The 15,850-nt window shown below is 38.5% G+C and overlaps 1 protein-coding gene across 1 annotated transcript; it reads right to left on the bottom strand.

The window, feature by feature from the left end:
• Positions 1-3,039: 3,039 nt before the first annotated feature.
• On the bottom strand, positions 3,040-12,947 carry LOC135598677 (C2 and GRAM domain-containing protein At1g03370-like). Its single transcript, XM_065092858.1, has 9 exons — positions 12,073-12,947; positions 9,937-11,208; positions 7,067-7,249; positions 6,623-6,906; positions 6,422-6,538; positions 5,035-5,297; positions 4,504-4,672; positions 4,117-4,389; positions 3,040-3,623 (listed from the first exon to the last, which is right to left on the bottom strand). Exons 1-9 carry the CDS (start codon positions 12,419-12,421, stop codon positions 3,420-3,422), a joined length of 3,114 nt encoding a protein of 1,037 aa, XP_064948930.1. The 5' UTR covers positions 12,422-12,947; the 3' UTR covers positions 3,040-3,419.
• Between the last annotated feature and the right edge of the window lie 2,903 nt (positions 12,948-15,850).

The raw sequence follows: 15,850 nt of genomic DNA, 5'->3' as shown, positions 1-15,850 counted from the left end.
CTTAATAATAAATAAATATTAAATAAATCTCTAATTGAACCAAACAGACTCAATAAACAACTGAACTAAACAGACTCAATAAACATGATTCAAAAGCTCAAAAAAATGGTCGTAATAATTCCTCCATCTTCAAATCAACCTTGTCATGAAGGTTGAGCAACATCAACTCAGGGAGTTTTTCTTTCAGCACTTCAGTTATAGGCTATCTACAACGCATCTAGTTCGTTGATATAGTCTCCACTTTTTGATAGTGTAAACAACAAGTCGATTTTTTAGTATAGTAATTGTTGCAAGAAACTCCTGGCATGTATAATCAATTTTATCTATGAACATTTGCTATCATAAGTTAAAATCCGTCCTTCAGCGATCTTTACTTCAAATATGTCATAGCCTTCAATGTGGTAGGCTAATCGGCCTGCAACTTTCCTGTCCATAAAATTATTAGTGCTACCCGTATCAGTCAAAATAGTGATATGTTGATGTTTCAAAGTTCCTCCAATTTTCATAGTTTGTAGGTTAGCATAGCCAGCTAATGCATGTATTATATGTGTGCTAGCTTCAATATCTTCATCAGTTCCCACACTTTCATGATCAGAGTCCAACTCTTCTACTTCCGATTCCTCTCCAATTGGCTCAATCATCAGAAGTTGCCCTTGGTTGGGAATAGATGGGGCGAGTGGCTTGCCGATCACTTATTTATTGACACATTTGTTTCGACGGTATTCCAAGTTGATTTTTTCCTCATGCAGGCGTGCAAATGAAATCGCAACTATCATGATGCGGGGTTGACAATCCTTAACTTCACACCGAATCTCTGGATTAATCCCTTCAATAAGTGTACCCAGAAGTTATCGTTTTGACCAATCTCTAGCTTAATTTGATAATCTTTCAAACCTACTTTGATATTCCAACACTGTAGAAGTCTAACGAATTTTGACGAGCTGTCCATCAACATTCTCATATTTTGATGTGTTGAAGCGAACAATAAGCCCTCGTTTGAACTGCTTCCACGAAGGAACTCCATGGAAAGTTTTATACCAATTGTACCATTGGATTGCATCTCCATCGAGCTGGATTAAGGCCACTTCTACCTTGGATTCTTATAAGGTTCTATGAAAACGAAAAAAAATTTCCACCCTAGAGATCCAACTAGTTGAATCCCCATCTTCCCATCTCGGAAATTTCACCTTCATGTGTGAGTAGTTTGTGTCACAATCTTGGGGCCCTTTTCTTGTATTTCCAGATCTATGCAACATAGAACTTTAGCTCCTATCTTGTTGAAACCTACTAAAGTGCTCCAACAAGCTTTTTTTGAAATCATGAAGGGTTTCTTGTAGCCGATTCTTAATTCTGGTTTCCAATTCTTCCATTAGCTGATTCTCAATTCTGGTTCTCAACGCTTTCATTTGTGCTTTCACTGAATTATCAGTAGTCATTGCATATGACTGCAAATCGATAATCTCAACTCTTATTTCTGGTGTCGGTCAAGGGCATCAGCACTGTCGATGCAAAGTTGCCGAGGAGGTGGATGTCGAGGGGGAGGCGGCGTTGAAGCGAACGGGGTTAAGAAGAGGAATCGGTGGTGTGTGAGGTAGGGCAGCGTACTTGCTGCGGTGAGTTGCCCTGTTTCGATCACCGCGAGGAGAGAGGCAACCAGTGGTTGAGGTTGTGACCCAAGGGGAGGCGGGCGGCGGTGGAGAAGGAGGCAACGGTGGTGGCGCTACTGGGAACAAGGGCAATCGATGAGTTGCCCTATTTCGGTCGCCGCGAGGAGAGAGGCAACTAGCGGCTGCAGCTGCGACCCAAGGGGAGGTGGGTGGCGGTGGAGAAGGAGGCAACGGTGGTGGCGCGATTGGGAACAAGGGCAATCGGTGAGTTGCCCTGTTTCAGTCACCGCGAGGAGAGAGGCAACCAGCGGTTGCGACCCAAGGGGAGGCGGGCGGCGGTGGAGGAGGCAATGGTGGTGGCGCGGTTGGGAGCAGTGTCACCAATGATCGCCGAGGAGGGGAGGTCGAGCGGCTAGGGCTGCGACGCAAGGGGAGAGGGGCGATGGTGGAGAAGGAGGCAGTAGTGGTGGTGGCTGCTGGCTGAGCAATAGCGGTGGTAGTGGTGGTCCGTCGGTCGGGAAGCAACAGCGACAGTGATCGTTGACCAGAGCAGCGGTGGCGGGTGGGCAGGCCGAAAGCAGGGGAAGCAGGGGTGGCCGCGACTTCTTCGAGAGGATCAGTTCCCTTGATCACTTTAAGGGGATTGGCCTCCTTGATCGCTTTGAGGGGATCGACCTCCTAGGGTTTATCATAACAAACTGGAATAATATTTCAATGATTGATTGATTCATTAAAAGAAATGGTTACATCACTATTTATAGAGTTCCACCTAGGATCCACCATGGACTCTTAATAATAAATAAATATTAAATAAAACTCTATATGACTTTAACTGAATCAAACAGAGTCAATAAACAACTGGACTAAACAGACTTCAATAAACATTATTCAACCTTTTTTCAAACTATAAAAAATATTTTCAAGGAATAAAACAATAGTTGATCAAACGATAACAACCGAGAAGGACTTCGATGTATATCTAATTTATGCACAATAACAGCTGCGTACTAAATGTTAATGTTTTCTTGTTTCCATCACATATTTCTCACTTTCATCTTCAGCATAAACTAAACCTTGCTTAAAGCAAATTTCTCACTTAATTGCGTTTCAGAAAAAAAAATCATGGTACATCATATAACACAATAGTATCGGAGATATACGTGGAATTCATTTACTCTGAACAATTTGTTACAAAATTAGGTCCATTAATCTACCAAGTGATTTATGAAACATTAATGACACCTAAATTCATAATATACTCTAATGTGTAGCCGCAAGTTGGTTTTTGCAGGCAAAATCAGGTTTCTTTTGTTTCCTTCGGATATATATCGTTTAAACAACTGTTCTCTTAGCATCAACAATCAGCATGTGCCACAATTGTCTCAATTGATCACAGTTCCAGCTACAGTGCATCAAAGGATCAAACCAGAACTTCACTGGAATACTCATCCTCCATTTATCCTGTAAACATATCTTAGTGACAGGTTTAATCTCGTAAGCATATCCGAGTTTCAAGACAGCAAGATTGATGTCATCTATGAGAGCGAGGAGACAACCGAAGATGATCCATGACACCCAATATATTCTAGAGTCCTTCCTGCTTTCAGTCTAATTCAAGTCCATTAGTCAAAACACCCGTGATCCTCTCACCGTTGCTAGAAAAGAAATGTAGCTGTCTTGGTTGTTTGCTGATCTAACTTCAAATACCTCCAAATTCAGCAGATAAATTAGCAGTGAACCATATTGAATATCAGATAAACATGCAGCCTTTTTGAAGTCTAATAGTATCAAAATTAATGGGCACAGCTAATATCACAGAATCTGGTTCCCATCTTGTAGCTCTTTTTCGACTTGAGAAAATATCTCTTTGAGGCGAAGAGAAGTATCAGTAATTATGTTCTTTGTGATCTTCTTTCGGTGTTTAGTACTTTTCAGCCAAGCAATTCCCAGGGATGCTTGAACACTGCATCCCTTGGATACAGAGGGAAGATCCTCTATCCGGTATTTCAGTAGAAGCTGCAAAAACAAGAAAAAGAAAGGTCATATTTTCACTAAACTGAAACTATAATTAGTAAAGTTTTTTCACAAGACACTCATATAAGTGGTTATACTGCAAAACAAAAGACAATCAATAGTTATATCCTGCAACATATCATATTCCACTAAAAATTTTCAATGTGTCATCTTCTATTTCCAATTTCTATAGTATATTCTCCAAATATGCCACAGTGCACATGGTTTTCTTCTTCAACCTCTTCCTCTTTGAACACTCCTGAAATTATTGAGGTGCACAAGACTGGCTAATTTTTCAAATGGTGAAAGGCTGTTTAAAAGAAATCGCAAAGCTCACACAACAAAAGAAAAGCATACAGGATACAAATAGCAAAGTTGGATAAGAGGTGTTTGCAATACTCATACCAAACTACTCACAGATCAGTAAACTTCCATATCAACCGCTAAACTTCAAAAATGCTAAGGATGAAAATGACAGGATCGCTGAGGCACATACACAGAAACAATCACCAAGTAGGAGGTCTTGGAGAGAGACAACCTCTTCTACAATCCATCCATTTCTATTAGGCAAGGGATACTTTTGCTGAGTGCTGGTCACTTCCCCTTCAAAACGTGATAAATTACCATCGAATTTGTAACCGATTCGCCTCTGCCATACATCAAGTTTAACTGGTTGCCATTGTGTGGCTGAATAGTCAAGGCAACCGACTTTCTGCATAATCTTCTGTTCCAATGGGCCTCCTTCAAATATATTCATTACAAAACTAGCCTGATAAAGCATCAAACAGCATGGTATTCACTAAAAATAATTTTTTTTTTTATAGAAAACACGAATTTGCTCCAATTGGCAATGTCAGAGTTAAAAAAAAAAAAAAAAACTCACAGCCATTGGAAGGCCATCAGCATAGATCTCAAACGTTTTGACATCTTCAAATCCCAAGCATGATCCACTTTCTTCACTTTGAAAGTGTTTTGCTTCAGATTCTTCTTCAACAAGTTGCACCTTCTGCTCAGGACTCAAAGATCTTGCTTTCCACAATGCCATGGTTGTCCTGTCAGAAATGAGTTATTCCAGATGCAAGCTTTGATATGCCAATATAAAGTTGCAACTGAGGAGGACTATATAGATCTAGGAGTTGTGAGTGTACCTCCAAAACAAATGACATCAAATAAATAAACAAAAGAAGTCATAGCTGTTTGGGATTACATTAAAGAAAAATGTCCATTAAAATGAGATGTTAAAGAAATCAGCACTCAAAAGACAACCTAAAGCATAGAACATTAGTAAACTATGTGGAAACTGAAAAATGACAGTGGTGATGCTAAATCCAAGTTGACGCCCTTTAGATTCATTTGAGCAGTTAGTCTACAAGTTGTACCAATAGTATAAAACAAAGAAACTACTAACTAGTACCTGCTGGCTACATTGAATGAGACGAATGACTGAAAATGAAATTTTAATCTTCCATCCTGGTCTATTTCTTTTGCTCCATGCTTTGCATCCATACCTCTACCTTGGCATAGGACTATAATCATAGAAGGACTACCAACATTTGCCAGAGATGGCGGAATAACTTGGATATCATCAATGTCATCCCAGAGAAAGAAAAACTTGGTCTTGTGTCCAAATATATTCGTATAAAACCCGATAATTCTTGAAGAAAGGAAAAGCCGACCCTGCAAAAATCCTATGCATTTAGCTGCTCAAGCATCATGATTAAAACATTTAACAGAACTCTAAAATACACAACCATTGAAATTGAATCTGAAGAAGCTAAGTAGCAGTTAGAAAAGAAGTACAACCTTTAGTGCAATGGACTGCAAACTTGATAGCTGGATTACATATATCATTGCAATGTGAAGACCGATTTATCCCAATACCCAACATGCTGACAAAAATATTGAGATAGGCTCACTTTTATTGGACATGTCAACAATTAAAATGAACCTTTTACTCAAAATGGATATGACACTTGGACACAATAGTAAAGTGAATGGTTCTCATTTTATTTACCCATTAAAAAAGAAAGAATGTTCATGTTATTTTTGATGTAATTTCCAACTTATATAGTTGATCAATATGTTCTCCTTATGTCTATCCATTCCTCTTGTTTTTCATTTTAATATATGGATGGGGCTTAAAGAGCAAGTAAAGGTGCATTTACATTTATATTTCCATTCCATTCCATTCATCTTCGTCCTCCTATATTGCTTAGTGTCCTAAACACGATCCATCACTGGCAGCTTAAACTACTCATAGTTCTTCATAGCACATAGAAGATTCCACTTGTAAAATACATATTGGCTACACATAATACTTCAGGATTAATGGAAGATTCCATTTCTACTGTACATATACTAGCTGCTCAAATTGAGCTGGTTTCCATGGATCCAGGACTGCTGCTAGCCCAGTCTGGGCCTACAATTCCAGAACATCCAATTCAATGACTCCATTTGGACAGAAAAGGATCCCAAATTCTGATGTCGCTTCAGTTTTGGTTCCTGATCTTCTGAACCTTGCATATGTCACAACTGAATAGGCTAGTATTATATATACAGAAGAGTTAAAAATTAGAGACTGAGAAGCAACACACCTTAGTGATTTGTGTTAGCAATTATATAAATGTATCCACGGTGGGTTCAACCAACAAGTTTTCCATAAATTATATTATGGATACATTCCGAAATACATAATCATCAAAAACTTTGATATCAATAAAGTTCCATAATAGTAAATTGAAAGAGTGTACCAGTGCTAACTTATTAGCTAGATCAAGTAACATAAGGAAAACATAAAGTACCTGTAAAGGCATCTTGCGTTTCAGGTGACAGGAAAAGTCATTAATGAGAAATTCTTCTTGTGGGAGACCAAAGAGCTTCTGGAATGCAGAATTTGTTTGAGGTGACCGCAGATTTATCTACATATTTAACCATCCGATACCTAAGCCAGAAGACATGAAGAATCACAAGAACAGTGTCATCATATTGTATGTGTTTTTTACCTTCTTTCCGACCTCTTTCTCCATTTTTGTTAGATAATCTGTGACAACACCGTTGCCCCTTGAATTGCTCAAAAAAATCCTCAAACGCAACTTAGACTGACATGCTTGAGCAAATTTTCCTTGAAGAGGAATCCAGATATCAGCTAGTTTTGATAAATTAGATTTCACAAAGTTGACTTCTGCATGACCAAGAGATATAGCCTCATCCAATGGTCCATCAAAATCATAAACCGCCACCTCCATTCTAGATGGAGGATCATCCATGGCATCGAATTCATATATCTCTGCAGATCCAACAAAGTACGAACAATTATAGGAAGTCCACTGTATCAAGATATATATACCAACATGAAAAGTCAGTAACAGAAATGTATATGCTTCTTTCCAAATCACTGCAATTATCCAAATAAACAAAGTGAAAGAAGTGGTATTTCACCAAATTACCATTCCATACTGGATTTGCTGCTTGGAACTTAATTGAGCTTGTCTTTGTTTTTCCATTGCATGTAAAGACAACATAGGGATCAGAGAACCCACATGAATATGCACCTCCTATATTGCTTCCCTCAATCAATGCAACAGTTAGCAACCAACCATCTCCTTGTGCTTTAACCCCATGATCACTACCTGTGCATAAAATGCAGCTATTTAATCAAGCAACTGAAGAAGAAAAACATGGTTCCTTTAGCAGGAGAAAAAATAGATAAAGAAACCAAGATTCTGAAAGTCTCATCAGTGGAAGTTAAAAAGTTCACAGATGAGAGAACTACACTTTGAATTTGCAGTAGGTGGCAAACTCAACTACTAGCCATGTTTGGATGGTGGACACTACCTTGAGTTACAGCCTTAATATTCTTAAAAAACTTAGTTTATCTATTGCTTTATGCAGATTGTGGCAAAGTTGTACAAGAGAACTTACTTTAAAGTGAATCTGCAAGAAATCCTATTTTATATCTAATGGTGCAGGTATATTACAAGCAAGGACTCCATGCTGGTCAGCATGGGTTGGTATGTCCCATGCCTAAAAGGTTTCTGCATGTGCTCTTCTGATCCATACAAACATATACCTAAGCCAGGTCTTAACATACTATCAGCAAGCTCTCATACTACAAGACAAAAATCCTTAATTTTTAGCAAAGTTATATTGTTGGAAAAAATTTTAATTTATAACCTTCCTGGGCAATTATAATAAAATACTACCCATTCTCCAACTGATAAATTATTAGATATTTGAGATGACAATTAGTCGACCACTAGTTTGCTTTTCATTTCTTTCCGCTCAATATACTCGCAAGTTCGACTTCATATCAGAGAAACAGCAAAAAAAAATCGAGGCATTACACAGAAATCGAGAATGTTAACCCTACCATATCTCAATGCATGGAAACAGTTAGATTATACAAATAACATCTAAATCTGATCATGTATTAAGATCTGGTTAAAACTAAATAATACATTGCGAAAAGATTTATATGCCAACCGTATTGTCCACTATGGTCCACGTAGCTATAGTGCATGGACCAAACCATTTTGTCCGATCCAGTTGAAACAAGTAATTCATTTTTTTAATCTTTTTAATCTCTGGATGAAAACAGTTGTCAACAACTGTTGATAGCCTCCCATTTTCCCATCTCTTTTCTCTGGCTTGCAGCCTCCACTGCTGATGTTGTCACCTTCTCCTCGTTGTTACATCTTGTTTGTTACACTCTTCTCCTTCTCCTCCTCCTCTGGTTCCTCCACACCACCACCACTACCACCACGTCCACCTCCTCCTCCTCCTCTTCTTTTGGCCAGGCCCACCTCAGTTGGCACAGGGAATACAGAAACATGGTATGCCCCATCCAGGGACCAGTACGGTTTCCAGATCAAAATATTAAACCTTGCATTATGAAAGCAAAAAGGGTGGTTAACCGAATATTACCATTCCTCGGAAAATTTTGATAATTCCCAAAACCTCATTAGTATCTCCATTGCATCTTCCCAATCATCTAGTTTCCACCATTGCTCTTGATCCATCTATGCTTAAATTCACACCCTAGGTGCTGCATGACCCGTCACCTGCTTGCTACTCCAACCTGCCTCTCTAGTAGCCCCACCACCATTGATCACACCATCTCCACCATCGCACATTCATGATCACTTATTACTCAGCCTCTAACAGCTTGCTCAATGGCAGATATAGAGAGATGAGAAGATCCCCCGATCAGCACCACCGGAGACACGAGAATATCAAAGGGAAAGGGAAAGACGAGGACATTCTCATAAATGCTCTTGCCCATCGATATGACTAAAAGAGCATGCGGCTTGTCATCGAACTTCACAATCAACTTAGATAATGAACAGAAGGTGTCGAAATATGTCACATGTTCCTCCTGTAGGGATCTAAGTCGTGAGATTAGTCGGGACATAACATCTGCTAATGACTGAATGTTGGTGATAGCTTGACATATCTCAGCCATCCAGGTAAAAAAATAATAATAATGCTTTTCATTTTTGTTACACATACAGAATAATATGTCCAAGTATTTTTATGGCCAGGCACATGGAATTAATTCTGATCAATATTGTAATAATGCTCTTTATAGATACAGTCTAACTGAACTACCAAAACTTGTATTTTAGCAAACAAAGACAAAAGAAATCATGGTTATGGAAAATGGAATCACTGTATCTAACCTAAGATAACAATTATGTAAATTTCGCAGTTACACTGTGGCAAAGGGAGAATCTGATAATTTCAGAAAATTCATATTCTTCTATTACTGGATCCCTGAAAATAGGAGGTATGATTAATCTAATAACTTCTATATTTTGCTACAGCATCTACTTGAATGTCCATCTTCAGAACCTATGTGTCATTCATATGCCAGGGAATTTGCTAATAATCTTTAGGCTCAGCAACAGGAAGTTATACTTAAGGCCTTAATTTCAATCTAATTCTTGATCTATTAGCAATTTTCTTCTATTACTGGATCCCTGAAAATAGGAGGCACGATTAATCTAATAACTTCTATATTTTGCTACAGCATCTACTTGAAAGTCCATCTTCAGAACCTACGTGTCATTCATATACCAGGGAATTTGCTAATAATCTTTAGGCTCAGCAGCAACAGGAAGTTATACTTAAGGCCTTAATTTCAATCTAATTCTTGATCTGTTAGCAATATTCTAGCACAAGCATAGATCAGAAACTCAACATATATAATGTTTGTTTTGATCATTCTTCACAGAAGCTCCTCAATCAAGCATTTAAGAGACAAAAAATAAAAATAAAAATCATTTCTGGAAAAAATGTGATGGATCGCAGGTCATACCATTGTGTTTTCTGGCACGCAAAAAACGTCCTATTACTTCTAGAACATATTGCCCTTGAAGCGTCAAAACTGCAGACAATAGAAGTTCTGTGAAGGAGTCAGGCAAATCAAGTCCAACAAACTCAAGCCCCTGAACCGTGCCAGGTTTGGCTATTAGGATGTGAGCACAGACATATAATCCTACAAAGAGAGAGAGTAGAACTGTAAAATTACAGAGGAACTGGACTGCCAAGCCCAAACTAGACTCCCGTTTTATCTCTGGTAGAACCAAGTTTTTCTCTATGCTGCAAGAAGAGTCATCCAAAGCAACTGGTTTAACATGCTTGGAAAGAACGTCAGCAAACTGGGCAAAACTCTCTGTAAGACCTTGCTTTGCTCCACTTTCAATCATGCCTTTCATCATTGTACTTTGAAGAAAGTTTAAACGCCATGATATAATCAAATGTGATGATTGGTTAGCTGATGGCAGCTGAGGCCCTGGCTTTATCAAATAGAGGATCTCTGTCTTAAAATAGCTACCACAAGGAACATCAGGAATGCTTACGCTTGCTAAAACTGCAAACTGTTTTCCATCTGCATTCAGATATGTCTGCTCCTCTGTAGCTCTCACAGACTTGATCAGTTTAGTTGCAGCTTTTGTGTAAGTCATCACTCTCTTTAAACTACTTTCACCATTAAGAAGCCTCCACGGTTCCCTTTGCAGATCTGTAGTTCCTTGAAGCTCTGCAAAAGATCTCCTAACAATTGAATCTGGTGAAAAAAGAAGGGAGTTCAGATCACCTGGTGCAATAGCATAAGATTGATCAAGTAATATTCCACCGGGTAGATGCCCAGGCATATCAGACCCAAGACATTTTGAGGCCATAGTTTCCAGTAGTTCCTCGAATTTGTTCTCACATGGTACATTGTCAGCTGAGTCAGCACATACATCCGCTTTCATAGATGTCCCTTCTGACTGTTCTAACGAATCAAGGTCCCTATTTTCAGCTAAAGGAACAGATTCTGCATTCTTCCCACGGAACATCTGAGACAATAGTTCAACAAAAGATGTTGTGTTTGACTTATTTTCCTTGGTAGCTCTAGTTTCTTCAAGATCCATCAAAGAAGATGAATCAATTTTGCCACCAGAAGAAGTACACAAAGGCGCTTCCCTTATCGGTTGGGAGGTCTCCGAACTTGATGCAAGATCACTAGAAGGTGCTTGTGAGACAATAGAAGATTCATCTAAGATAGTATTTCTTGGGGACAATTGTATGGTGAGACAAATTTCCCCTACAAGTGGGACAAATTAAATAATTAGTACCATTAAATATTGCATGCATATGCCTCCTGCGCTAAAAGAACTACGTCATGGTACAAATTTCTATCTGATCATAATGACATCGAGTGAAAATCATTATGTTTTGAGATGAGCCAGGAAAGCTTAAATGACACCGTTTATACACTTAATCTTATCAATACAATGAAGATTAGAGAACTACCAGACACTAACATCTGCATGTGTCGGGTTATCCTTCCCATGTTCTATTATTTTTCTTCTAACAAAACAACCAAAGCTGGAGCATGTGCTGCTGAACTTGCTAAAACTAAATCTAATTTGCCCATTGAAACTGTAAATGGAGATCAATTTTTAATTGTTGATCTACGAGCGTTTCATTTTAAATGCAAGATAAACAGATAATAGTTACTTGATTACTTAGTGCATATGTTTGACTAAACAAGTGCAATAACAACTAGTACAGTTACGGGTGTTCAGTAAAGAAAGAACATTTGTATCTGGAATTCACAAAAACCATTTCATGATCCATTTTCACTATATATCATTCGCAACTTTGGTTGCCTAATATTTGCCTCTTTTCATTCATCTACGATATAGAGACTTGACACGGTTACAAGCTATCAAGAACATCTGAGCTTTTAAAGAAACTAAAATCATACAACTAAACAAGTGAAAAAGAATTAATATCCAGGGCCCCACATGTTGGAACCTGTACCAGGAACCAGAGACTCCATATCTAAGCCAAGAAATGGAGGAGAGACATGATCTGGAGAGGGAAAGCTGGAGCTAACTAAACTGAAATAATTCCAGCTAGAGAATAACATCCATAGAACAGAGAAGGATAATCGGCATATTACCCCTTTTTTTGTTCTTCGACTTCTTATTCTTGGGTTGCAGCTGGTACCAGGCCGTCCCCAGGGATAGGTTTTCAGCGTCCAAGACCTTCAACAATGACACCTTCACCTTCCCCAAGAAATCATTATTAAAGTACTTATCTTCGTTGAGAACTGAGACAATAAGCTCTTCACTGAGTTCCCCGACAAGGAAGCTGAACTTTTCATCCCAAAAAGGGTTCAAGTTCTTTTTGATGACCTTAGTTTTCGACCTACGACCGCCAAGCTGCAATCTCACGTAGGGATCACATGACCCATTCATATTTATTACAGGAAGACCACGAGCCTCAATGACGTGAACAAAAAGCTTCATTTTAAAGAATATGTAGGAAGGAATAACAATTCAACCCAACCACTAATCGATTACGTACAACAAATTGGATTCCAAGCATAAAGACGAATGGATAGAATAAACAAGATATAACGACAGAAAGATTTCACATGAATAGAGGGGAGGGAAATCCAACTTTTTAGCAGTAGAAAAATAATAATAAAAAAAGTAATTGGAATCTTAATGAGACGATCAAAATGAAAGAATAAAATCAAAATGAAACAGTAATTGGGGGACTCTAGAACCCTAATTTGCTTGCCTTCGCACCCGATATCGGCCGGGGAAAAAAGGCAAGGGCGCGAGAATAAAGCGAAACCACACAAGGCAGCGTCGAGTTGGAATTGGAAGGAGAAATGTTCTTGGGAATCATGAGAAAGATGGGAAAGAGGTGGAACATCTACCGTCACCGTTTTACGCATCGAAATCTCGCTACGACTGAATTAATGTACACAAAAAAGGACGGTCTCGCCTCGAAGATCGACGCGATAGGAGAGAGAGAGAGAGAATTAGGAAATGGGCATTCCCGACGCGCTCTTCGGATGCTTATAATTTCAACCAGTTTAAATTATCAACTTTTTCTCATAATTTAAATTTTATTAAAATTTAAATATAATTAATTAAGAGACCAATCTGATTTGAATCGATAACTATTGGATCTGCAATCGAATGCTTTACCATTCTGCTATGAACCTAAACATTTAATATTTTTTATTTTAATTTCAAATTTAAATTTAATTTAATTTTAAGATTTGTTAAAATTGTTTATATTAGTCTTTCACTAACTTGATAAGTGTTCAAATCGAATTAAAAAATAAAATTGAATTAAAACTAAATTTGAACCAATTCAAAGTTGATTAATCAATTTGAATCGAACTTAATTAGTTTTAATTTAGAAGATATTAATTCAATTGAGTTCGGCAGATTACTTGAAGCAGATTAATTTATTTTGAATCTATTTAAAATAATATTGATTTAAATTAAAAAATAATTTGAATTAATTAACACCCCTACCTAAAACTAAGATTGAAGTAACCTAATTTTTATTTTTATCATTATTTTTAATTTTAATTTTAAATTTACTAAAATTTAAAATATAATTAATTATGATTTAATCAAAACAATGGGTATTCAAAACTGAATTTGAACCATTTGAAAGTCGATTCGATCTGAATTTATTCACCAATAGTTTGATTTTAAAAGCTATAGAAATAATTTGTTTAATCAATTTTAAATTTGTATCTTGGTTTTGATAGCTATAGAAATAATTTGATTAATCAAATGTTTCGATTTTAATATTTTTTTAAAAAAAAATTAATTAATTTGAATCGAACTAAACTAGTTTTAATTTTGATTAATCAATAGTAGCCTAATTATCAACCTTTTCGCATTGTTTTAATTTAAATTTTAATCTAATTCTCAATTTAAATTTTTGTTTGATTAATAAATTTGAATCAAAATAAATTAATTTTAATTTAAAAAAAAATTTAATTCGATTGAGTTTAATTGATTAACTCAAGGCCATGCCTATGGTTAGGCTCCCTTCCTTCTTTTATTTAGGCCAGGTATGACCTTCTCTTCCTTTGTCTGGCTAGAAGGACAGGTAAGGTTGGGCCATGCCACCGGCCATCAATGCAGAGCAGGTCTTGGCATGCCCACTTCTTGAACCTAGGTTGGATAATGTAGTGTCTTGCGAGGAGCTAGTGACCTAGAGTTTTGCTTAGGTGTTCACTCACGTGGCTGAGGAGCTAGGAAGGGATAGGATTATCCCTTTCATTCATCCCCCCCCCCCCCCCGGAAGGGAATCCTTTGGAACTTTGAACAGAGTTTTCGAAGGATGCTCATAGGTGAGTGCTTGCGTGGCTCAAGCACAGGTCCGCTGTAGCAGGTCTTCTAGACAGGGCGCATGACCTTAAGTCTTCTTGATGAGGTGCATAACTTAAGAGCGAGTTTACTTAGTCGAGGTGCGGGCCTCAAGTCTTCTTATTGAGGTGCATGGCTCGAGAGTGGGTTTGCTTAGCTAAGGTATAGGCCTCGGGTCTTCTTGTCGATGTGTATGGCTCGGGAGTGGGTTTGCTCAATTGAGGTGTAGGCCTGGGGTCTTCTTATCGAGGTGCTTGGCTCGAAAGTAGGTTTGCTCAATCGAGATGTAGGCCTGGGGTCTTCTTATTGAGGTGAATGGCTCATGAGTGAGTTTGCTCGGGCGAGGTGTATGCCTCAAGCCTTCTTGCTAAGGTGCATGGCTCAGGAGCATATTTTCTCGGTCGAAATGTAGGACTTAGGTCTTATGGCCAAGGTGCATAGCTCAGGAGCAAGTTTGCTCGAATAAGGCGTAGGCCTCAACTCTTCTTGCAGAGGTGCATGGCTTGGGAGTGAGTTTGCTCGGTCGAGGTGTAGGCCTTGAGTCTTCTTGCCAAGGTGCACAACTCGGGAGCAGGTTTGCTCGGTTGAGGTGCAAGCCTCGGGTCTTTTGGCCGAGGTGTATAGCTCAAGAGCAGGTTCGGTCGAAGTGTAGGTCTTGGGTCTTATTGCAGAGATGCATGGCTTAGGAGTGGGTTTGCTCGGTCAAGATGCAGACCTTGGGTCTTCTTACTGAGATGCATGGCTAGGGAGTAGGTTTGCTTGCCCGAGGTACAAGCATCGGATCTTCTAGCCGAGGTGCATGACTCAGGAGTGGGTTTGTATGGTCAAGTGTAAGCTCGGGTCTTATAGTCATGGTGCGTAGCTCAAGGGCAGGTTTGCTCGCCCGAGGTGTTGGAAAATATAGGGGCGACATCTCATGCGCAGTGAAAGAACAAAAAGAAAAATCTCAAATTTTTTCGCAGAAAATAATGTTTCATTGTCATGTAAAGATTGGTGCATAAAAACCCATGGAACCAAAAACTACGTGAGAGATAGTTGTGTTACCTAGAGAGATCGTATATCCTTAAATTCTTATATATCTATGGTAGAGGATGAAGGAAGTCAACCATCCTCCTCTCTAGCCATGATCCATACGATAGGGGCTGTGAAGACACTCCTCAAGTCACTACTCAAATCTCCACACACCCCCTGTTAGTCGAGGAGGAGGGGAGAGGAGAATAGGAGGTGGCAGCAAAAAAGGTATAGCTTATGGCCCTTTGGTTCTCTCATATATATAGAGGTCCCCTATCAACTTAACCCTAATGGATCCTACCATATTGAGTACTGGATCTTCATCCAACGACTCATGCCTCTTAGATTAATAGGTATCTACCCAATAATCTCTCATTGACTCTTATTGTATCTCATCCATAGGATCCAATAATTTAGAGGCTTCTTGGATATCCAATAAGATAGGGGTTCTAATAAATATCTCATATCCGAACCTCTACTCGTCGTAACATCTACCATATGTGTGTGACCCTCTAGGCCCAATATCAAGCTAGTCATGAG

Source organism: Musa acuminata, chromosome BXJ2-1 (genome assembly GCF_036884655.1).
Source record: "Musa acuminata AAA Group cultivar baxijiao chromosome BXJ2-1, Cavendish_Baxijiao_AAA, whole genome shotgun sequence".
Classification (NCBI taxonomy): Eukaryota; Viridiplantae; Streptophyta; class Magnoliopsida; order Zingiberales; family Musaceae; genus Musa; species Musa acuminata.
The sequence above is the reverse complement of the archived record's forward strand: the minus strand, read 5'-3'. Positions and strand labels throughout refer to the sequence as shown.

Coding starts and splice junctions, on each gene's coding strand:
- LOC135598677 (XM_065092858.1), bottom strand. CDS start 12,421: ATGAAGCTTTTTGTTCACGTCATTGAGGCTCGTGGTCTTCCTGTAATA. Junction 6,539..6,622: donor AGAAAGAGGTCGGAAAGAAG/GTAAAAAACACA, acceptor TTAAATATGTAG/ATAAATCTGCGGTCACCTCA. Junction 4,390..4,503: donor CTGATGGCCTTCCAATGGCT/GTGAGTTTTTTT, acceptor ATGCTTTATCAG/GCTAGTTTTGTAATGAATAT.